The sequence below is a fragment of the Macrotis lagotis genome, chromosome 3 (assembly GCF_037893015.1).
Source record: "Macrotis lagotis isolate mMagLag1 chromosome 3, bilby.v1.9.chrom.fasta, whole genome shotgun sequence".
Classification (NCBI taxonomy): domain Eukaryota; kingdom Metazoa; phylum Chordata; class Mammalia; order Peramelemorphia; family Peramelidae; genus Macrotis; species Macrotis lagotis.
The window spans coordinates 207,131,125-207,155,169 of NC_133660.1; the positions used below are offsets into that span (position 1 = coordinate 207,131,125).

The window sequence follows — 24,045 nt, forward strand, 5'->3', positions numbered from 1 at the left end:
TTACTTTAAAGACTGTAAATACTGTAAGAGAAAAATGAACTTGAAGTTACTAGAAAGGTATTTCTTCCCCTAGTCCTCCATTGTCATTAATCTGTGTAGTCCAAATAATCTTCAGTACTAATAAAAGACAAATGTGAACCCTAGCATTTGGATCTTTAATATCATGTTTCAGGCTCCTGCTGCTTAGCTAAAGCTTGGGCCAGCAATTCTTGATGTTTGTCCAGTAACTCAGCCATATGTCATCTTCTCTAGTGGCCGTATATATATGTTTAGCTGTAGCATGTCTTTTCCCTGGTTCTCTTTGATTTGGTTGAGGAATTCTTGCTATCTACCACTGCCCCAGTTGCTGCCATCTTTGGGGCTTTAAAGGTATCTTAATCTCTGCTGCTTGACATGGTCAACCTGTAGCCATTTTCAACCTTTAAAATATATTCCCCCACATTTAAATGATAGATAAATAGGACAGAGAATTAATGAATGTGAGCCATTTCTTCACTTTGCATATAGACTTGAAGGTGTCATTCTTTTCCATACTGGCCTAGGAGATCCAAGATCCTCATTTCTTATGTTACAATTGAACTTCACCCACCACCACCACCACCACCCCACCTCGCCCCAGATTAGTCTTAGAATTTACCCAGTCTCCCAAAGTCTTCTGAGTTACCGAAGACTTCTGGCCAAATGAAATCTCCCCAGTTTTTCTTATTCCCTAGTCATACATAATCTTAATCTTCTTTAAGATTATCTGAAACAGGGGCGGCTAGGTGGTGTGGTGGATAAAGCACTGGCCCTGGAGTCAGGAGTACCTGGGTTCAAATCAGGTCTCAGACACTTAATAAAATTACCTAGCTGTGTGGCCTTGGGCAAGCCACTTAACCCTATTTGCCTTGCAAAAACCTAAAACAAACAAACAAACAAATAAATAAATGAGATTATCTGAAACATAGTAATACTCTCATTGTCCTCAATGCTAGCCAGACTATATCTGAACTATTGTGTTGAGTTCTGAGCCTCACTTCTAAAGCATGCCATTGAGAAATTAGAGAGCATCCAGAGGTATGGACTTGAAACATGGTGGTTTTATTTAAAAAAACTTTAAGTCATGCTTCTTTATTCTTGAAACTGGGCATGGTTATCCTAGAGAAGACAAGAATTGGCAATGGAGAAAACATACTCTAAGAATTTTAAGACTTCTCTTATAGAGGAAGGATTAGACCATTCTATTTGGCTTAATAGTGAAACAACTAAGATAATTGGGCAGAAGTTACATAGTAGCAGATTAAAGTTCTGTATTAGAAAAAATAACAATAATTAGAGCTATCTAAAAGTAGGGAAAACTATCTTGCAATAAAGTAGACTTCTCTTTAGAGTTATTCAGGAAAAGACTAAAAGTTGTTAAAGATGTCTGTGGAAGAAATTCTTGTTAGAATTAAATAGTTTTTAATTTCTTTCTAACCCTTAACTCATGACAAAATTATTTTTTGTGGAAAAAAGAAAGTAGGAAGAATGCTGTTTTAATAATTTTCTGCCTTCATAATTTCTCTTCCATTCTCGTATATAATATACCATTTAGACATAAAACCCAATCTATGAACCATCCTATTGATCTTCTGATTACCTATAACTCTCATTATTATTAAATTAAGTTGGTCCTCAGCACATTACCATACATTCATACCAGTTAATATTTGAATACCAGTCAGTTCTTACCATTAATTAAGTGCTCTTCCAATTGAGAATGAAAATGACTAACTCTTTCCATCAGACCATCCTGTCAAGCTCTGCAATTAGTGGCTTTTATTTAACTTACCATTTGTGACCCAAATTCTTTGATTTTCAGCCCTCCTCATTCTATATTTGGAATCGTGGAATGGTGAAGATGAGAAAAACCTAGATTGTCTAATCTGACCCTCTTATTTTACAAGTGAGGGAGTTAATCCAAATAAGTGGCTTACCCAATCACGTAACCTATGTCCATATCCCAATAACATAAATTTACTAACTGTGTTGATCCACAATCCAAACTAAAAATTCTTTGATAGCACTTTAAGGAATAAAGAATTTTAAAAGTAGTATATTAAATTAACCCTGGTGGTTAACACTTTATTGTTATTTTCTGTTGTTCCTTTTGAAAGTTCATGAAAAAAAGAAACTTTGGAAACATGATACTATATTACAGTGTTTTTAATCTGTAATTGGACTACTAATTTGTCCATATTGAATTTTATCCCAGTTTTGTCATAGCATTCCCCACTGAATTTTGTTTTTTCATTCTAGAATATTAGCAATTAGCGACAAATTCCCGCATTGTTGATTCTTTTTGTTCAGGCTATTGTGAAACATAATGAGTAATCTAAATTAATCCCTTTGATATAGGCTTTCCAGGCTAATCTCAGACCTTTGGTTTGATATTCCAAAACACAGAGCCATATTTTCCTACCTTTCCTATGAAAATTTATTGTTGTTTTTCAGTCATTTCAATTGGGTCTGACTCTGTCCTCACTTCGGGTTTTCTTGGCATACTAGAGTGGTTTACCATTTCCTTCTGCAGCTCATTTCTCAGAAGAGGAAATTGAGACAAACTGGGTTAAGTGATTTGTCTAGTATCATATAGCTAGTAAGTGTCTCTGACTTGTTTTGAACTCGGGAAGATGAGTTTTTCTAGGTTCCCAATACATTGTGCTACCTAGCTACTAACTATTTGAATATGAAGCAAAATTAGAAACAATGAAGATTGAAAATGTCATGTACTTTCCTTTCTGTCCATGTAGCCTGTCACTGTCTTTCAGAGTAAAACTATTTTATCTTTATATGAACTTCTGTTTACATAACCGAAGTTATGGTAATTTTTTTTTTCCTAGTAGTTCTTTTGTACAATTGTAAACTGAATGGAGAGAATTAGGAAAAAGCTATCCCCACAAGTATTGACCAAACATTTTAAGATTTTTAACATGAAAAGAAACTATACATTTAACCACATCTTTTGCTAGTTAAAGACATTTTATTTATTACAAATTCATTCTGAGACTGACACAGAGTCACAAGAGATGAGACTGATGCTTCCAGAAATTTGGAAGTTAATTTTCGTTTACTGGGAATGATCACTGACATTCATTATGGCTTTACAAACTCCCTTCAAGTGGCCCATATATAGTTTGCTTTACTGTTGTTAGAAGCCAATACTTAGTTCTCAAATCCTAATTTAGTTATATGTGTATTCATCACTTTTAACTTCACTATAATTCATAGCTTTGAAATATTTCTATTGTGATTTTTTTAAAGATATCTGACCTACTTAAACCAGTAATGATTTTTTTTCTTATAATTGGTCTCTTGAAGTTGATCTTTCTCTAATTTTAATCTAAACTGAATTATAGATGATGGCCTGGATCCATGCACAGAAGTGGTACAGAGTCAGTGTTCTGAAACAAAACTACAAGTTAAAAAGGTATTTTTACCTCCTTATGCTATTTTTCTCTTTTTTTTTTTGCAACTGATTATATCACTGTGAATTCTTATAATACTCCTTTTTAATTCTAATGCCCACTTTACTTTCATATAATAAAAATAGGTACTTTATGGTGACAGATTTTTTTACAATTCTTTAGTTATACATGCTCAAGCTATTATCTCATTTGAGACTGAAAATAAAATTAGGAAAGTGAATCTTAACATAGCGTTGTCTATATTTTAAATTAGACAATCTCCCTTCAATGCTATTGTACTTTCATAAATCATTTGAATATTTTAAGACTTTTTATTTGCTAAAAATAACTGGTAGGGGAAAAAAAGGTGGAAAGAGGAAAAGTGAGGGGGAGAGAACATGAAGAAATGCTGCCATTGTCAAGATGATCAGCAGTGGTCTATAGGAAAAGGATAGAGTAATCAAACTATGCACAAAAGACATGGAGTAGATGTTGGGCTGTTAGAATTGTTCATAAACTCTCAGAATAGAACTAATGAAACCTCACACTGCCTCCCTTTTTTCCCCCTCCCATTTCCTTCTCATGAGTGTTTTACCTGTTCCCTCTATTTCCATTTCTGAAAAGTATGTTTACTTTTGTATTTATCATTTAACTATGATTTATATTAACAAAATAAAAATTTAAAGAGAATTTTAAATAACTGATAAAACTTTTTTAAGTCCAATACTTTTAAACTCTCAAAATAATTGAAAGAATAAATCTTATGAATTCTCTTGGTTTTCTTGAATGATTTCTTTCATTCCTCATCTAGCACATGTTTAAGGAATAGAAACTGATTTTGATATTAGACTAACCGGATTCAGTTCCCTAGTATATGGAAATAAAGGGGAGATTAAGTGCCTGTTTGTACTGAGCAATGTAGCATATAACTTTTATGTGATCTTTGTATTCTAAGGGTTTTATCTAAGTTTTGAACCTAGTCTTACTTACAGCAGCCTCCAAAAGTGAAGAAATAAAAAGACTTACAACTATATAGTCCACCTCAGTTAATTGGATTCTGAAAATATGGAGTTAAGGCTCAACTAGCAAAGTGACATAGAATGAGGTTAGGATTCTGCAATTTTCTGGATGAATGCAGTTATATAGTATGCTAAAATTGTTGAAAAGCTGTATTAGTAGGAGAAATAATTATATGTAGTATGTCTTTTATAATTTATCAGAAATGGAGTAGAAATTAAGTATGATTAAAAAAAAGTTTGAAAAAGAAATCATCCACTTATGTTTTTTACATTCTGAGTAGGAAAATAGTTCTGAAGGTGCAGAGGAAATATGCCAAGAAAGTATTAAAAACACTACTTCTTCAAGGCCCATGGAAGAAAAGGGTAAGTAACAAAATAAACTTGGTCAATTAATTAGCCCAACTTATTTTAAAAGTAGCTAAGGCAGTAAGATACCAGGTGGACCACTTCTTACCACAACTTGTAGTCTTTGTAATCTTTAGTCATTTGTTAAGTTACTTAACAAACAGATGTTTTACTTAGATATTATGCTCATCTTTTTCCTTAAAACCCAGAGGAAATACTTAACTGCTTTTATATTGGTTATTACACATAATCGTGCTAGTTTAAATTGCCTTTCCTGGGGAATAGACATTAATAGGATATTTTGCTTGTAAACTCTGTAAGCTAGGGAGGCAGTGATTGGTGTTCATTAACAGAATTTGTGCCTTTTCTACAGGTGAATATAGAAGCAAGGAAGCGAATGATGAAAAGGGAGAGGAGAATGAAGAGGACAGTGTAAAATCTCCAGAGGCAAGTAGTCTTGTTTTAGTCAGGTTTTTAAAATTTGTAATTATCATGGGAAAATGACAGAATATAAATACAAAAAAAATTATGTTCAAATATTATAGCTCCAATTCAAGATAATTAAAGCACTAAATAACAACTTTGTTTTTATGCATCCACTTTAAGGAACTGTGCTTAAGTCTTCATAAAAGATAGTTTTAAGGAAATGTAAGACACTGACTAGTATAGAAGTAGCTTTCCTCCCGAGAAGTTTTTTCATTAAGAAAGGAGACAGCATGTCAGGAAAAAAACTAACTTGAATTTGAAAACCTAGATTTGTTTCTTTGCTTTGCCTCTTTGTTGGGTCTGTGATCTTGAGCAAGACATTTTTTGTTTGAGCCCCATTTACATTTCCCATCTCATAGAGTTCTTTTGAATATATGAAATGATTATTAGAACACTTTGTATACTATTAATTAGATATCATATAAATGTAAATTACATTCATGTCAGATTTCAGAGTTTTTATTGTTATTATTGCTTACCACCCCTTGCTAAATCAATAAGGTTTAAGACTAAGGTACAATTGGTAGATAAGTGCCTTTAATATTTATTTTTTGGTATAATAAGGTCCTCTGCAATCATTCTTTATAGCACACCAAATCAGAATCTGTAATTATAAAGTCATGCATCTATACTTACATTAAGTTCAAAATTCTGTAGCTCAATGCTATTCAACCATATACTCAGAAGGAGTCTGGTAGAATATTTAAACTACAACTGCCCAGAAAACTGAAATTATGAATTTAGTGTTGTTCGGTTATTTTTCTGTCATGTCTGACTCTTTGTGAGCCCATTTGGGGTTTCTTGGCAAAGATATCCAAGCAATTTGATTTTCCTTCTCCAACTTATTTTATAATTGAGGAACCTGAGGCAAACAGGGTTGAGTGACTTGCCCCAGGTCACATAACTGGAAAAATAATCTTCCTGACTCAAAACCCAACATTATCTAACGGGCTACTAGCTACCCAAAATTAAGACTAAAGTATACCTAATTAATAATGATTTTTTAACATATTTGGAAGGGGAGAGGGTGTAGCTGAGGTTGAAGGAAATGTTTGATATTTGCGGGGGAAGATATGCGGCGGGGGTAGAGCCAAGGTAGCGGCATGAAGGCAGCATTTCCCAGAAACTCCTTCCCCCAAAACTCCAAAAAGTTGACAAATTGTGATGCTGGCCAAGATTTGGAGGGGCAGAACCCAGAGAAAGGCTGAGTGATTCATTTTCCCAGTCCAAGATAACTTAGAAGTTCAACGGGAAAGGTGTATTTCACCAAGACCAGGGGTTGGAAAAAAGCCAGCTGCAGCTCAACCCAGCCCATCCCAGGGATCACAGCAACATCTTGAAGGGGTGGTAGGGGAACTCTGCTACACAAGAATGAGTGTGGAGTGAGGAGCACCAACTGCAGAACCTGCAGTGGGAATTGGGGGGAACCAGCCTGCACTTCCAGAGCACAGCCCACAGACGGTAAGGGGGTCAGGGGAGAAGGCAGAAAATATCTCTGCTCTCCTTGGGGCAGGACTCTGCTGTTTGCCCACACTCAGATCCAGGTTGCAGTTCGACCTTCCATACTAAGATAGCAGAGACCTTCCCCACAGCTCCAGGGCAGAGGAGAGTGCTGTGGTCATCTACATATCAAAGCACAGGCAAGAGAGCATAAAACCTTGGAGGAATTAAGGTCTCAGTGGGGTGTACCAACAAAAACCCCAAAGCGGGTATCCCAATAATACTCAAAAGCTCAGGAAGCACCCCAAAACCAGGCACAGGCTGGAGAAATGAGCAAACAGAAAAAAGAACACCATTGGGAAATACATTGTCTATGATCCCAAGAAGGATCAAAATATTGAATCTGAAAATGAGGAAGTGCAAGCTCTACAAGTTTGGAGTCCATGACAAATAGAAGTTGGGTTCAGGCAGTGACAGAGCTCAAAAAAGATTTTGAAATTCAAGTAAGGGAGATAGAAGAAAAATTGGGAAAAGAAATGAGAGAGATGCAGGAAAAACATGAAAAAGAAGTCAGCAGCTTAGTCAAAGAAATCTCAAAAAATGCTGAAGAGAATAACATTTTAAAAACCAGCATAGACCAAATGGATAAAACAGTTCAAAAAGTTATTGAGAAGAATACTTCAAAAATCAGAATTGGGGGGGGGGAGGCTAGGTGGTGCAGTGGATAGAGGCTAGGTGGTGCAGTGGATAGAGCACTGGCCCTGGAGTCAGGAGTACCTGAGTTGAAATCCTGCCTCAGACACTTAATAATTACCTAACTGTGTGGCCTTGAGCAAGCCACTTAACCCCATTGCCTTGTAAAAAAAAAACTTGGGGAAAAAAAAGGCAGAATTGGCCAGATGGAAAAGGAGATTAAGAAAGCTCTCTTGAGGAAAACACATCCTTCAGATGTAGAATGGAGCTAAAGGAAGCTGATGACTACAAGAAGTCAAGACATAATATTTCAACACCAAAAGAATGAAAAATTAGAAGAAAATGTGAAACATCTCATTGAAAAAACAACTGATCTGGAAAACAGAATCAGGAAAGATAATTTAAAAATTTTCTTTTGGAAAGTCATGATCAGGAAAAGAGCCTTGACCTCATTTTTAAAGAAATCCTACAGGAAAATTGCCCTGATATCCTAGAAGCAGAGGGCAAAATAGAAGGTGAGAGAATCCACCGATCTCCCCTGGAAAGAGATCCAAAAAAACAACCCCCAGGAATATTATGGCCAAGTTCCAGAACTCCCAAGTCAAAGAGAAAACACTGCAAGCAGCCAGGACACAATTCAACTATCACGGAGCTGCAGTCAGAATCACACAGGACTTAGCAGCATAAGGGTTCATAGGGTTTGGAATGTAATATTCCAGAAGGCAAAAGAGGTTGGAATGGGAATCAACTACCCAGCAAAACTGAGTATCCTCTTCCAGGGAAGAGATGGATTTTCAGTGAACCAGGGGAATTTCAAATGTTCCTGTTGAAACAACCAGAGCTGAACAGAAAGTTTGACCTTCAACTACAGGACTCGGGTGAAGCATAGAGAGTGGAGGAGAGGAGTAAAATGTAAGGGACTTAATGATGATGAACTGCATGTATTCCGCATAGAAAAATGACAGTGATAATACTCATATGAAACTTCTCATTTAATAGAGCAGGCAGAAGGAGCTTTTATAGATGAAGCACAGGAGAGAGCTGAATCCGAAGATATATAATATATTGTAAAAATGGAGTTAATGGCTAAAAGGGAAATGCACTGGGAGTAAGAGAAAGAAGAGGTGGAATAGACTAACATATTTTATATAAAAGCTTTTTTAATTTTTTTTTCATAATGAGCTTTTGCGAATGACATAGAAGGGGGTAAGACAAGGGGGAATGAGGGAACCTTCACTCCCATCAGAAATGACTGAGAGGAAACAGCATACATACTCAATAGGGTGTAGACATCTAGAGTAAAAAGGAGAGAAGGGGGAAAGGGGGGTGATGTAGGTGATAGAGGAGAGGGTAGATCATAAAAGAGAACAGTCAGATGTAACACATTTTCTTTTTTATTTCTTGCAAGGGGCTGGGATTGGGTGGCCTGTCCAGGACCACAGGGCCAAGTGGTTGCTGGGTCTCAGGGGTAGTCTGTGGGCTCAGGGCCTCTTGGCCCCAAGGCAGGTAATCAGGCTCCTGTGCTACTCAGTCACCCTATAGCACATTTTAGAAGAGGGACAGAGTGAAAGGAGAGAGAAAATATAATATATGGTAGTGGGGTGGAATAGGTGGAGGGAATTACAATCAGCAATAGCAACAGTGCAAAATTATTGAAGTAACTTCTATGATGGACTTATAAAGAATGTGATCCACTGGAGACAAGAGCTGATAGTATCAGAACACAGACTGAAACATATTTTTCCCCCTTTTCTTTATTTCTCATGAGGTCTATATTTTGGGGGGGGCATTGTTTACTCTTGAACAAGAATATTTTAGTAATGTAAAAAAGAAAAACATCACTTGTACAAAAATATATAGCAGCCCTGTTTGTGGTGGCAAAGAATTGGAAATTAACATAAATGTCCTTCAATTGGGGAATGGCTTAGCAAACTGTGGTATATGTATGGGATGGAATACTATTGTTCTGTTAGAAGCCAGGAGGGGTGGGAATTCAGGGAAGCCCCAAAAGATTTGCATGGACTGATGCCAAGCAAGATTAGCAGAACCAAAGGAACATTGTGTACCCTGGCAGCAACATGGGGGTGATGACCAACATGGATGAACTTGCTCATTCCATTAGTGCAACAATCAGGCACAATACTTTATTTTTCCTCCTTAGGGATATGATTTCTCTCTCATCACATTCAACTTAGATCAATATATATACCTGGGAACAATGTAAAGACTAACAGACTGCCTTCTGTGGTGGGTAGGGGGAGGGAAGCAAGATAGGGGGAAAATTCTTTGAAAAAATTCAAAATAAAAAAAGTGACAGGCTATATTTTCAAAAAAGAAGACATGATATGAAAAAATGTTAACATGAGTGTTCTAGTTCTAATTTGTTAAACCACCACAAGATTAATCACAGTGATAAGGACATAGTAAAGATGGACTTATAAAGATAATTTAAAGATTTAATACAACCCACTATGTTCCCAAAAAGTGGTATTTCTAGGACCTGGCATCTAGAAAAAATAATTGATAAATTCTTATGAAGACATCTTGAAGTAGTGACCAAAAAAGGCTGTTATTTTTCACCAGTTTTTGGCACCATTCATTCACCTCAGTAAAATCTGTGCAGCTAAGTGCTGTGAACTCTACAAAATAACAGTAAAACTCCTTTGTACCATTGGTATTATGGGCATAGGGTTTATAGGTCAATCGCATTACTGTCTTTTATTTGCTCTGAATGTACTTAGTTACAGTATGTTGGGAAATACTTGTAATTTCAACCTTCTTAAATCAAGAGCATTCAAGCAAGTCAGTATAATCAAAATTTAGCCAAACAAATTGAATAAATTATTAAAACAGAGAGCTTTAGTCCCTTCCATTAATTACACTATTTCTGTAACTTAATCTGATTAAACCTACTTGTAGGTCAAGCCTTATGCAGTATCCATGATCCCTCCATATTACAGTATCCATTAAGTCATCAACTTTGTCAGTAGTTAGTCCTTTGTTTAAAAACAAAATACATTTCTCATACCAGTAGATAAGTTTTGGTCATGTTTGACTTTAACAGTAGTCAAAATTTGGCAATGTTAAAGGTCCTACAAGTGTTTTTTATCCTCTTAGATGAGTCCTTCTGATCATTTTCCTTTTTAATATCTAATTAACTATTGGATCAGTAGTTAGAAAAAAATGATTTTGAAAGTATTACTATAGATATTTCTTTGTTCCTCCTTTAGGAAGACCATCCTGTAATAGTTAAAAGGAAAAGAGGAAGACCTCGTAAATACCCTATAGAAGCAACAGTAAAAATTAGTAAGTACTAATTTATTTTAAACAGTTAAATTATTTGTTATATTTTCAGACAGTCATAGAATGATGCAACTTTATTTTCTAAATTAGCTTTTAATTCTTTTTTTTTCCAGAAGAGGACTCCAAAACAGATACTGATACTGTAAGTTTTTCCTCCTTACTAACCGTCCTCTTGTAAAAAACAATTTTTTTTTTTAGGTTTTTGCAAGGCAAATGAGGTTAAGTGGCTTGCCCAAGGCCACACAGCTACGTAATTAAGTGTCTGAGACCAGATTTGAACCCAGGTACTCCTGACTCCAGGGCCGGTGCTTTATCCACTACGCCACCTAGCCGCGCCAAAAAACAAAATTTTAAAAAAAAAACTGTCTTCCAATAATTAATATTATATTTCTTCCCTTCAAATAAGTATGCCACAGTTACAAATATTTTGCATTACCATGATTGGAACTAGTATAGCATAATGAATAGAGGACTTGCTTCAGTGTCAGGAAGACTAGTCTTAACTAGTCTTATCATATGATCCTAAGCAAGTAGCTTGACTCCAAGCAACCATTTCATAGTATAATTAGCAAAATAGTTGAGATCTGTAATGGCTTAAGGATTTTTCTTACTAGATAATCCCTATAACAATGCAATCAACAAGTTTAGATCAAAAAATTTAATTGGAATTATTTCCCTTAGTTAAAATGGAAAAATTCCAGATGAATCCTTATGACTGAAAAATATAAAGATATTCTCTTGATTGTTCTGAGCTAACAATTGAGCTGTTAATTCATATGAAATTTTTAGTTGTTTCCTACATGAAAGTGATGATGTTATGTATTTATTCCTTGAGATCTAATGGATTTCTTAAGCCTTTGTAAATTTTCTTTTCAACAAGAAACACTTGATTGGGTCTTGAGTACTAAAGGTTTTTCATAGTTCTTCCATTTGCTAACCAATTGATCTCAACCCAGTCACTTCACTTCTCTAGATCTCAATTTCCTTAACTATAAAATGATATGGTTTGACTAAATAATCTCTAAGTTCCCTTTCACATCTAAATTAAGTATTCTAGAATAAAAGAAGAATGTGACTGTCTTTTATAAATTTAGGTTTTAAGTTAATAGTTTTTTATATTAAACAGTTTCAATATAAAACTTAAATTTAGGTTCTAATACACTTTTAAGTATCTAGTTAGGTTAGATGTCATCAGAAAGTTTATGAATAATAATTTAGGTTTGTGTGACAATTAAAACATCAAAGCACTCCTTATCTATTATCTCATTTGATCCTTAAATACCTAAAAGATGTTCTTATATCAAGATCTATGTTCAGGGGCAGCTAGGTGGCACAGTGGATAGAGCACCGATCAAGGAGTCAGAAGGACCTGAGTTCAAATCCAACTTCACACACTTAATAATTGCTTAGTTGTGTGACCTTGGGAAAGTCACTTTACCCCTTTGCCTTATATCTTTTATGTCCAAAAACCATTTTTGTCATTATTTTTAAAACATTAAATTGATATTAATTTGTTTTCTGTACTACTCAAACCTGAAATTCAGATTAGGAATTTCTATGAGCAAAGCTATTTTCAGTATAATTCACCAGATATTTACATTGCATTTTTCTCTAAAATATTATTAATAATACCTTTCTTCTCAACCCTACATAGCTTTTCTCTTTTGTATGCTGATATATTTGCCATATTTTGTTAAACATTCCTCTGTTAGGGGCGGCTAGGTGGCATAGTGGATAAAGCACTGGATCTGGAGTCAGGAGTACCTAGGTTCAAATCCGGCCTCAGACACTTAATAATTACCTAGCTGTGTGGCCTTGGGCAAGCCACTTAACCCAGTTTGCCTTGCAAAAAAAAAAAAACCTAAAAAAAAAAAATTCCTCTGTTAGACCATAAGTATCTTAAGGTTAGAGACTATTCTTACCTAAATTTAGCATCCCTCTCTCTCAGTGCTTAACAGTTCCCTGCATATGGTGGTAGTTGTTAACTTCTCAATGGAAATAACCTGTTAACCTTGATCTAATAAAAGACCATTAGTAGCCCAGACAGCAGACGGGCCATCTCTTGGCATCACTTCTTCCATTCCTGCTCATGTGATTCTGCAGTTAACAGCCACATGTTGTGATTCACATGTGTGCTGATTCTATCAATTTGTCAAAGATGGGTCAGAGCTAATTCTCTTAAATTGTACTTTCTTATCTCTTCAGATTTTATCATTAATGATTTTTCTGTGAATTCAGGCAGTTCTGCATTTCTAGGCAGTGCCTATTTGTCTACTCTATATTCATCTGGTACATCTAACCAATTAGAGAAAATAGAAATGTTATCTTTATAGACGGTAAGAAAACATTGATCTAGTCAACATTTAGTAAACACCTGTTGAGTGAAATGCATTGTGAAAACTTGTAAACCTAATTGACCTTTAAGGATATTTATGATAAAGTAATTGAACCTTTAGTGTTCTAGTCTCTATATGATTTTGTTAGAATTCACTAATTTAGAGGGTTACCCCCATTTTTTAGATACAACAGTCTCCACCGAGGGACAAAGTGAAGAATGATCAAGCAGGTATGTTTCTTTCCTTACTGTAATGAATTGGCAACTTTCATCTTGTGGGAAGGGAGAAAATTTAGCCTTTAATTTTATTGCTCAGTTATAATCAAGTTTCATGGTATAGTGAAAAGCCACCTGGACTTGGAAGTCAGAAGACCTAGACTCAGGTGCCCCCCTCACCTACCTTAGTGACATCTGTGGTAAGTCACTAAATCTCTATTAAATGGAAATGGCATTGGTACTACCTATTTCACAGCATAATTCTGAGTAAAATTCTTTGGAAGCATCGAAATATATAAATTTGAGTTTTTAAACATAATAATAGCCTTTTGGTTTACCTCCCTCTAATAGAAGTTTAAGCTACAAACAAAAATAGTCTCTTCTTCATAGTTTCTATAGGTGAACTGGTGGAATAAATTTCCCTGTCAACATTTTTTTTTATTTCACTGGATTTTGTTCATCCACAACCTAATTCAGAAGTATCTGCTTTGAAGGATCTATAATCTCATGGATGTGAGGGATCTCTCAAATAGTACAGATTGTATGCCGTACTTGTCCTCTCATCCTATGAAGTTCTTACCTATAAGTTCTCCTCAGGAGTTCCACCCAATATGGTATATATCTTCTTCTATTCCTTTTGATGTGATATAAATACTAAAGGAGTGTATATGATATACATCATTTACTACTTAATGAGCCCTTGCAGCATGACTCATTGCATTTTTTCTAGTCATCTGGCCCCACTGATCAATCATGTCTTTGGGCGCTTTTCACATTCATCATAAGTTTCTCCATGAAGTATGTAGATATTTCTCCATGAGGCATCCAGATGTTGTCATTATATATTTAGACATTTAAAAGTCCTAGACTTAAATTTGCTTCATGCCCTCCATAGTCTGGTTCCAACTTATCTTTCCAGTATTATCTCACTCACAAGTCCTTCTTTTAGTGTCTATCTAATCCTACAAACAAGTCACTTCAGTAAACCCTGAATCCATCTCGTGTTTTCCAATTCTGAACATTTATGTTCACTGTTCTATATTCCTTAATTGCCCAATTCAAATGTCTCAATGATGTATACAGCTGAAAACTGGAAAGGACCTCTCATTCATCTAATGTCATGACACTTTATGCCCTTACACACAGGTGCTCATCTGATCTGTATATTAATCTGTGTGCATTTTAATCTTCTCAACTAGATGCCTAACACAGTATATTGTACATGGAGGGTGTTTAATAATTGTTTTTTTGGGTGGATGAATGAAAGAATTTATGTGAGGGATCAGACCCACATAGCTCTTTATAGATGATCATGACAGATAATTTTTGCTAATTTGTAATGTTTGTTTTCTGGAAGCCAAGGAAGAGTGAGTTGAGGGTCTTCTTAATTAGATTTGAATAAGAGAGTAAAGGAAATAAGTTTTGGAATTGATTGTAGGGAAATACCTGTGGTTGGGAAGTAAACCACTATTCTAGATTTATGAGAAAGTGTTAGGGGCAAACAAAAATTTAGATATGACTTTACAACTCAAGTAGGAAATAAACTTTTTTTAACCTTGTCTAGATGTGGCCTTCCAGTAAGAGAATGAAATAAAAAAAAAGATGCTAAATTTAAGACAAACAGTAAAACTGATCATTTGAAACTTAAATATATTAACTCAATTTAATATAAAAAATTGAATTATTCTTCTAGAACTTTATAACAGCTTCAATATCAAGAAAGATTGAGCATAATGTATTATTTTGAGAACCAGATGGAATATAGTTTGGATAGGCACGAAACTACCGAAATAGTTTTTCGTAGTTGTTCTAGCCTTTAAAGTTAAGATTACTTTTTTCTTTGAGAGTGACCGTAAAGACTTAGATACCTTATCAAGATTCCCTTTATCACTTTTCATTTGTTATTTCATAGTGTTTTATGCAATGATAAATCATTTTATATAAAGAAATCTTATTTAAAGGAACTTTATTGGGTTGTTGATGTTGTAAGTTCACCATATTATATGGCTACTTTTTCTAATTATGTTCCTAAAGATGTGATTTTACCATAGTTTATCCAAATATCAGAAACTAAACATATAATAATAGATTTTGACTGGTTTGCCCTATTTTGGTGAAGATTTTTAAATTTCTGTTATTATTCTAAAGTTTTTCAAAAGAAGCAATTATCATGAAGTCATCAGTCATGAAATTTTGTAACTGAAAAATATTCTCACAACTATTATTTCACTTAATCTGTTAAATCAAACTTAGCTTTTTCATTTTTTTTACAAAAATAAATTCTGAGCAAAGTGTAGCTTAATATTTTTTAGAACTTTTTACACTGAAATTTAAAAATAAAACCTCTATTGAAGATTATAAAGTCAATATAAACTTTGTTTGCATAGGAAATTGATAAATAACAAAAGGATTGTTTTTAGTTTAGTGTCTGGTTTCAGTACTGGGATATTTCCCTTGTAAGAGGAGTCAGATCTTCATTAAAAAAAAAATCTAGATTGTGAATTTTTTTTATTAATACTACCTTGCTGAGTCTTTACAGAATAATTAGTATTTTCATGAGAGTTGGTGCCTAAACAATTTGAAAAATAAAGTATTAATGCAATAATTTCTTTGCTTGTCTTAAAGATGACTCTAATAAAGAGATAATAAACGAAGAAGTGAATCTGACTAATGTAAGTCCATTATTTTATCATTTTTCTTTTACAAGTGTATTTCTCAAGTGAAAATTGGTATTCCTTCTAAACTTCAATCTCATCTGATTTTATTTAATTGCATTTAGGACAATGGAGAAGAAAAATTGGTAGTAAGTATGCGTCGAAGAGGAAGAAAACCCAAACGTCCTTTCACAGGATCAGTAGAAACTGGTAAGATTCAAAAAAAATTGATTTTAAATGCTTGAAAATTATTTTTTGATGTTCTTGGATACAGATTATTTCATCATTTAAATATCCGTTTTTTTATTTGTATTTTTCTTCATTGAGGGAAAAGATCCAATCCCTCACAGCTTACATTAATATTACATAAATAGTACAAATTGCTATAATCCCATGTCAGAATTGGTATATACCAGATGCTTTTCTGAGTACAACTGAATTTTCTATGAATACTGGCTGTGAACTACATAAGTAAACTATCTCAAATGTGTTTGAGAGATTGTTAAACAAGTGCAAATTGCAAATATTAAAACAAAAAGGAAGTGGAAAACCACTTTTTTTGCTTCCAAATCCCTTTCAGAGTTGTCCTAAACTTAGTGACTATATCCTTTGGAATTGTAAGAACAACAGTTGAAATTCTGTCCAAGCAGAAACATCAGAGCCAGAAAGAAAACGTCATAAATCAATGTCTGAAGCAGTTGAAGACAAGAAAGATCAAGAGTCTGAGGAAGAAGAAGAAGAGGAGGATGAGGATGAGGATGAAAAATATTCAAGAGCCACAACTAGATCAGCTACAAGATTAGAAGCTCAAAGGTAATAGTGTATTACAAAACGAATAATTATAGAATATGAGTTGAAAGATTTCATAATCTCATCTTTACCTGAACCATAATCCCCCTCTTATGGTTGTTCCTTCAAATGAAGTTCTCTAGTAAGGAGAAGCCACCATTTTCCAAGTCACCCCATCCCACCTTTGAACAACTTGATCTTTATGTTTTAAAGGACTTTTTTCCAGGATCACCATTACTCCCTATCGCCTTTTAAAATTGGTCTTTTATTGACTGTCTAGCATACATCATATAATGACTGTTCCTAAACCTCACCCTTGAGCCCCCAATTTCATATCCTGCCCCATCACTTCCCTATAATGGAACCAGTCCCTATGGACTTAGTCCATCCTTATCTTTATTATCCATGACATTATTTCATCAAATGTGTTTGAGACCTTGTTAAATTTTTATTTTCTCCTTCTCTGTCAGCACCTTGCCCTCAGTTTACAAACATTACCATGTCGTACTGCAACCCTCTTAAGCTGTTGTCTTTGACTCTTTCTATCCCTTTCTCCCTTTCAGTGCCTTCTGTGTCTCATTTTCCTCTCTACCACCTCACCCTTTAATACCATCTTGTATTCATACCCACCCCTGTGATAAACTAGCTATTGATTATTTTCTAATCTGTATAGATTAGTGTATACATCATTATTTACCCTCATCTTCCCCATTAGATTGTGAGCTCCTCAAAGTCAGGAACCATCTCTTGCCTTTCTTTGTGTCTTCACCTTCTAGCACAGTGCTTGACACAGCAAGTGTTTCATAAATACTTATTTACTAGCTTACTACCACTAAATCGAGTTGCCTTTTTTCTGTCCTTGACCTCTGCATATTATTTGATGCCATAAATCACCCTTTTCATCTTGATATGATCTCTTCCTTATTTTCCAGGCATCACTAACTTCCCATTGTCTCATGTCATATTCAAAATATAGTTATATTCATTAAGTTTTCCCTTACACTCACTTTGTAAACAACCAATTGCCAAGTCCTATATCCCCTTTCCTTTCATTCACTTCATCCCTTAATGCTTCTGCTGCCCCCATACTTCATGCCTTCAGCACTACTTTACCTGGAATATTGAATTAACCTCATAAGTTTTCCCAAAGATTTTTAGAGTAGAAAGGGATTTCACTTGTTTTCTATGCTTTCTAGTTCAGCCTATATCTGAACAGTATACCAAATATTGAAGACCTTGAGTGAGGAGATGTCTCCTGAAGTAGCTCATTCCTCTTCTGTATAACTGACTGCTAGGAAGGCTTTTCTTATATCAAGTCAGAACATTCCTCTTTCCAGCTTGACCTATTGCTTCTCATTCTGTCCTCTGGATCCAAATAGAACAAGTCTAATATCCCTTTTCCTTCTAACACTCGTTCAAATATACCTGCTTTATCTACCACATGTCTTGACTTCTTCAGATTAAATATCTCCAGTTGCTTAACTGATCCTCAGATATTCTGCTCTTAAGGCCCTTTAGTCATCCAAGTTAACCCTTTCAGTCCTCTCTAACATTCTTAAAATGTTGCTCCTAGATCTAAAGAAAGTACTCTACACATGACCTGGATCAGAACAAAGTAAAAGAGTAGGATTCTTGAAAATTAAGAACACATTTATCTTTTTTTCTGGTTCTATTCACTTCTCCCATTCTTAGCACTAATGACCTGAACTCAGGGGAACTTATATGCCCTCTTATTATCTTATCTCCTTGGGTATTAGCTTCCTGTTAGCTATGTCCTTTCCATTCTATATCCTCCTTGGCAGACGAAAAGAAACAATTAAAATTGAGCAATTTTGCCTTCTCTTATCGCTTTTCATCCTATCCATTCAAAGAAGGACCATCCCTTCTTTGATCAATAAGTTTGTTAGCATTTATATGTATTACATGCCAGGAACTTTTAGATATTGGGAATTCAAAAATTAAGCAGTCTTTGACCTCAGGTCTAGATTTTTTGGCCAGTCCCAGATCATTTTGAACTTTAGCTCTCCTAAGATTGATCACAATGTCTTTTACACATTCTTTATTATGTGCCCTTGCTTCCATCTTCTGAACATATTTGTTTTTGTTTTTATATCTGGGTTAGTCAGTGAGTTTCTTGTATTCACATCTATCTCCTAAGAAAACTTCGCTTTTTCCCCTTGATGAGATTTTTTTTTGTCTCTTTATTTCCCATTTTCTTTGGCTGACTTTTTTTTTGGAAAATTAAGATCATTAAGATCATAAGACCATAAGATCATATTCATAACCTTCCTCTGAGTGCTTTCAAATCCATTTTGCCCAAATTGGATGTATTCAGACTTTGCCTGGCTTACTTGCCTCTTCCACCACAAATTCTAAAGTGGAATGTTCACTACCCACCAAAGTTACTGTTATTTCCACTCCAACATCCAATTCTTTCATGTTTATGTAAATTAGGTCCAGAATAGAATTTTCCCTCATTGGTTCCTCTGTCATTTGAAGGATAAAATTAGTATTATGCCAAGTCATGAAAATAGTAGTTGTTATAGTTTGGGCAGAGAGAGGGCTCCAACAGATGTCCAGATAATTTAAGTTCCCCATTCCTGTTATATCATGCGTCCTCCATACAAGCTTATAATCTATTTCCTAAACTCCTCATTTCTTTTTCTGTTTTTCTTCAGGTGGTCTGTTTTATACTCTAATCATAATATCACTTCCATATCTACTTCCATTGATCTTCATTCGAATGTTCCTCTTACATGGTAAACATAATTATTTGTGCCTCATTTTCACTAGATTATATTTCTTTGATATGTCATGCTATTCCAGCTCCCTCTCTACCTCCTGTTTCTTTTCAATAAGTTGTGCTCTTCCATAGCCATATCAGATCAGTTGTGAGTTTCATCCACCATTTGTTAGTTGTATTTTTAAGTTCAGATTTGCACTATTACATTAGAATTTCTTGTTCTTCATCCATTTTACCATAGTGTGTTTATTTAAGTATGAATATCCATCATCTTTCTCTTTGTAGATCCCTCAGTATCTATTACAGAGCCCTACACATAATAAAAAAAAAAAGATAGTGAATGTTGAGTTGAAGTTAAATATCTCATGCTTAAATTCATTATCTTTTATTCTTTAGTAAAAACAATAGTTCTACATTTTCTCTTTCCAAAGGGCCTATATTAATTCACATTTTCATCATTAATGAATTGATTTCTGCAATTCCCTTGATTTATAGTTGAGGAAAATGAGGCCCAGAGCCCTTAGTTAGAAATGAAGGGTTTGACTAGATAGTCTCTGAGGTCCATTCCATTTTTAGGTCTGTGATCCTTGAACACAGTGTGCTTTCAATTTTTAGCCTTTTGTTTCTTTTTTTTCCTACTATTTCCCATCTTGAAATCATAGTTGCTTTCTAAGTTTTCCATGTCCGGTTTACTTTGTGGAATTTGGTAGTTAATTCTGGTTAACACCTGAGTAAAACTGAATCAGATTCAATTCAAAAAACATTTGTTAAGGGTCTGCTTTGTTAAGGCCAGTGTCACCAAGCACCGAAGGAATAGAAGTCAGTAAAATGTGGGTCCCTCTCCTTCAGAAGCTAATAGTCTATGAAGGGAAAATAGGATGTGTACAAAAGTCATTACAATGCAATAGGCTGTTGATATAAATGTAAGTGTGTGATTAAACTAAAGCATGGCATTGCTTCTGGCTGAGGAATTCAGGGATGTTGTTAGGAGGCAAAGATAATTTTAGTATGGGGAATTAGGAAGATGAAAACAGGAAGTCAAGAAAAAAATGTTTGTTTTTTAAAAAATTAGGTCTGCCTTGTACATTTTGAATTTGGAGTACTTGTGGGATATCTCTTGGTCTATTTAGGCAGTTGAATATGCAAGTTTGGAACTTAGAAGAAAGAGCTTTACTAAAAGCAACAGATTTGAGAATCGTCTGTATAGAGCTTATAATTGAACCCTTAGAACAGTGCTATCCAAAATGCAGCACCTGCGGTGTGATTGTATACAGCCTGCCTGTGGGTTTATTAAATGCTTTAGTAAATGCTATCACAGAGCACTCGCTGAAATGTCAGATCAAAATATATATCGTCTGCTGGTGCAATAAAAACTTTTGAAACTAAGGATGGATAGCCCTGCCTTAGAAGTACTTGAAACTTTGTATACTATTATAATCTCCATTAATATTTGTTCAATTATCACTCCTCATTTTGCATTTGTGTTATTTTTGCTTTTTTAATATAAACTTCTCCATCCATAATTTCATTCTCAGTCTCTAACCCTAACTTCCCAATTTAACAGTGTTTCAAATTTTTTTTCTTGATTTCACAGGTTGTTAGCAACCTTTTCCAGCTTGGATCATGCTTCATTCTCATCATCCAGGGTTAATGAGAATGTTCAGGAACACTTAAAATAAATGTACCACCTCACAACTTCTACTTACACCTTGCAAAAGTTGACCCAACTGCTAAAATGTTGAATAATAATAGGAACAAGGTGTTGACATTTTCTCCAAGAACCTAAAATCCATCCATTTACTTGCAGTTAGATTTTACATATTGTTAGTTATTTATGCCTAGTTATGCTTTATTAGAGAATCATAGAGCTAATTGCTGGGAAGGAAGCATTCCTTAAGTCATCTAGTCCAGCCCACTTGACTTTATTCAAGAAATGCTTTCTTATACTCAATTTATAGCAGAGGCAACTGGACCAGGAAAGTTCAAGTTTATCCAAACTTAAACAACAAATTAGTGAGCAAATACCTCATTTCATATAATCCCTTTTATACTGTGTCATATTCTTTCCTTACTAACCATAGTCTATAAAAAATCAACCACTAAAGTGTTCATATCTAAAATCATTTAAGCTCTTAAAGCATTTTATAAATGTTGAATTTATTATTGTTGTTATTGCCTGAAATTCATGAAACCTTCCGTTTCTTCTTCCATTTGGTGGTTCTTTGAAAATGCCTACCACCTTATTTAGATTCACCTTATGCAAGCGAATTTTTTTTAGTATTGAGCATATATATGATTTTGTTGCCTAATAAAGCCTTTTTTTTTCACAATTATATTAAGGATTTAGAGTTCCCAAATTACCTGTATCTCTTTTTTTTTATTTCTAGTGCTCTGGCACTTTCATACTCCACCTTCCTTTTTCGAAAGTAGTCCCAAGTAGCTTAGAATTTCAGATTGTATTCTTCCCTTCTACCTACAGTACAGTTTTATTTTTTAATCTGTTTCAGAAAGCAGCCAAGCAAGCCAGCTACACGTGCCACTTCCAAACTTGGCAGCCCAGAAACATTTCCTCCTAGAAATCGCCAAAAATTAGCAAAAGTGAAGTTGTCCTCCAGGGAAAAAGTTAGTAAATCTCCCCCATTAGGAAGGTAAGTCTTTGCTTGAATTTAAGTCACTTTAAGTCCCCTAAGGAAAAAAAAATTTTCCTACAGTAATGTTTCCTTTATTTAAGTTACTCTCCTAACAACTATTTTATCAGCTGCCTTTTGGCATTATTGAGTCCCATTTAAAAAGAAAAAGGGATTAGAAATGACCCCATTTATTACCTACCTTACAAAGCAAGACTCATCAAATGACTTCTTGAACAGGGTTACCTGAACCCTGAAAGTCTTATTCTCAGGATTAAATGACACAGGCTAGGAAAGTCACTCCCAGCAGTTAAATTGTGTTGTCATCAACACACTCCTCAACTTCACATTCACAGTGTTCCAACTAAGCAGAGAGAGTTCTAGAATAATGCCTCTCAGCTTTATTCAAGGTAGCCAAGATAAAGATATTCAAGCAATAATGAAAAAATCTGAAACTCAACCTAAAACACAAAAGGAGAAACTTTTAAATCAGGCTTAGATGGTTACGCACAATAATTTTATGAAATAAATTTAAGACAGAAATTGTCTCAGCAAAAGTCAGCATAGCAAATAGTGTGATGGTAGAGTATAGAGGACATATGAACACACACATAACTTAGGAACATAATCAGAAATGGATTTGCACTCCTTATTAGCTTTAGACAAGCTTGTGAAACAAGGATGTTTCAGTTAGCTAAAATCCTGTCCAAAGGACATCCTCTCTGCTTCCCTTCAAGAGCCCTTTCCCCTCCTTGATATCATTTATTCCTGCCTTGCTCACCTCTTATGCTTATCATTCCTCTAACAGTAGCTCACACTTCAGTATCCCTTTAAAGTTTACAAATCACTTGGCCTCAAAACAGTTATAGAAATTGAAAGCATGTCTCTTGTCTGCTTTTTACAAATGAGCAGTCTGTGGTTTAAGAGTAGTAGTAATGTAGTAGTGATTACACATTTTGAGGTTTGACTGAGCACTTCACATATATTATTTAGCTCTCAATTCTAAGAGCTAGCTACTGTAACTATTATTATTCCTCTTCTATAGATTAGAACTAATATATATCCCAGAGGTTAAATGGTCTTTCTCATAGTCACACAGCTAATAATTGTTAACAACTAAATATGAACTCAGATCTCATCACTGATAACATACTCCCTTAACTATAAGTGTATACCAAGTCTCCCTCCCAAGGTCTTCTTCTCTTCTTTCTCTAAATTCTCACTCGGTGATCTTTTCAGCCCCCATTGATTTAATTATCATCCAGGCTTCTGATAGATCCCTAATCTCTGCTCTGAATTTAGCAGCTCTCTTGGGTTTTTCTATCACTCTGAAACTGGCAATATATCTAATACAGTATATATCCCTAGTCTTTCCCCTGCTCCAATCCTATATCATCAGCTGCCTGTTGGATATTTCTAATTAAATGTCCTTTAGGTATCTCAGAACATTTCCCCAAAGGAATATTTCTTTCAAATTCCTTCTCTCTCTCCAGAGCTTCCCTCATTCTCTTGAGTGCATAACTACCCTTCTAATTATACAAGTTTTAAGCCTCAGTCTTCCTGGATTCTTCACTCTCCTTTACCAGTCCAATGCCAATCATGTCAATTCTGCCTCCACACAATTTTCTCTATACTCAAAAAGCCATCATTTTAGTTCCTTCTCTCCATTACTCATTCCTCCCCTCATATTCTCTAGTAACTTCCCTACTACTTCCCCCTCTTCTCAAGTCTTTCCCCTCTTCAGTTTACCAGAGGGATCAAACACAGAATCATAACCTTTTCTACCAGGCCTCTTCACGTGCTATTCATCTCATCCCCCCAGCCTTTGTGCCCTCCCATCTCCTGCATCCATATGTTTGCTCAGGCCTAGAATGTTCTCCCTCTTTAACAACATCACAGCAAAACCCAAGTCTCTCCCCCTGCCAAAAAAAAAACTTCATAATTTATTGTGTCAATATTTATATATACTA

The 24,045-nt window shown here is 34.8% G+C and overlaps 1 protein-coding gene and 1 long non-coding RNA gene across 3 annotated transcripts in view; one reads left to right on the forward strand and one right to left on the reverse strand.

The window, feature by feature from the left end:
- The window catches only part of BOD1L1 (biorientation of chromosomes in cell division 1 like 1), a 79,476-nt gene that overhangs the window by 49,154 nt on the left and 6,277 nt on the right, over positions 1-24,045 (forward strand). Inside the window, exons 17-25 of one of the 2 annotated variants that reach the window (XM_074229778.1) lie at positions 3,378-3,448; positions 4,726-4,807; positions 5,163-5,236; positions 10,639-10,714; positions 10,825-10,853; positions 13,232-13,277; positions 15,888-15,934; positions 16,042-16,126; positions 16,567-16,729. In XM_074229778.1, the coding sequence (XP_074085879.1) occupies positions 3,378-3,448; positions 4,726-4,807; positions 5,163-5,236; positions 10,639-10,714; positions 10,825-10,853; positions 13,232-13,277; positions 15,888-15,934; positions 16,042-16,126; positions 16,567-16,729 (673 nt within the window). Of the gene's footprint in view, positions 1-3,377; positions 3,449-4,725; positions 4,808-5,162; positions 10,715-10,824; positions 10,854-13,231; positions 13,278-15,887; positions 15,935-16,041; positions 16,127-16,566; positions 16,730-24,045 lie in introns of those variants that run through there. The other variant, XR_012477078.1, reaches the window with a different exon arrangement.
- On the reverse strand, positions 18,750-22,389 carry LOC141518078 (uncharacterized). Its single transcript, XR_012477079.1, has 2 exons — positions 22,278-22,389; positions 18,750-19,758 (listed from the first exon to the last, which is right to left on the reverse strand). It is a non-coding gene; the product is annotated as an uncharacterized LOC141518078 (long non-coding RNA).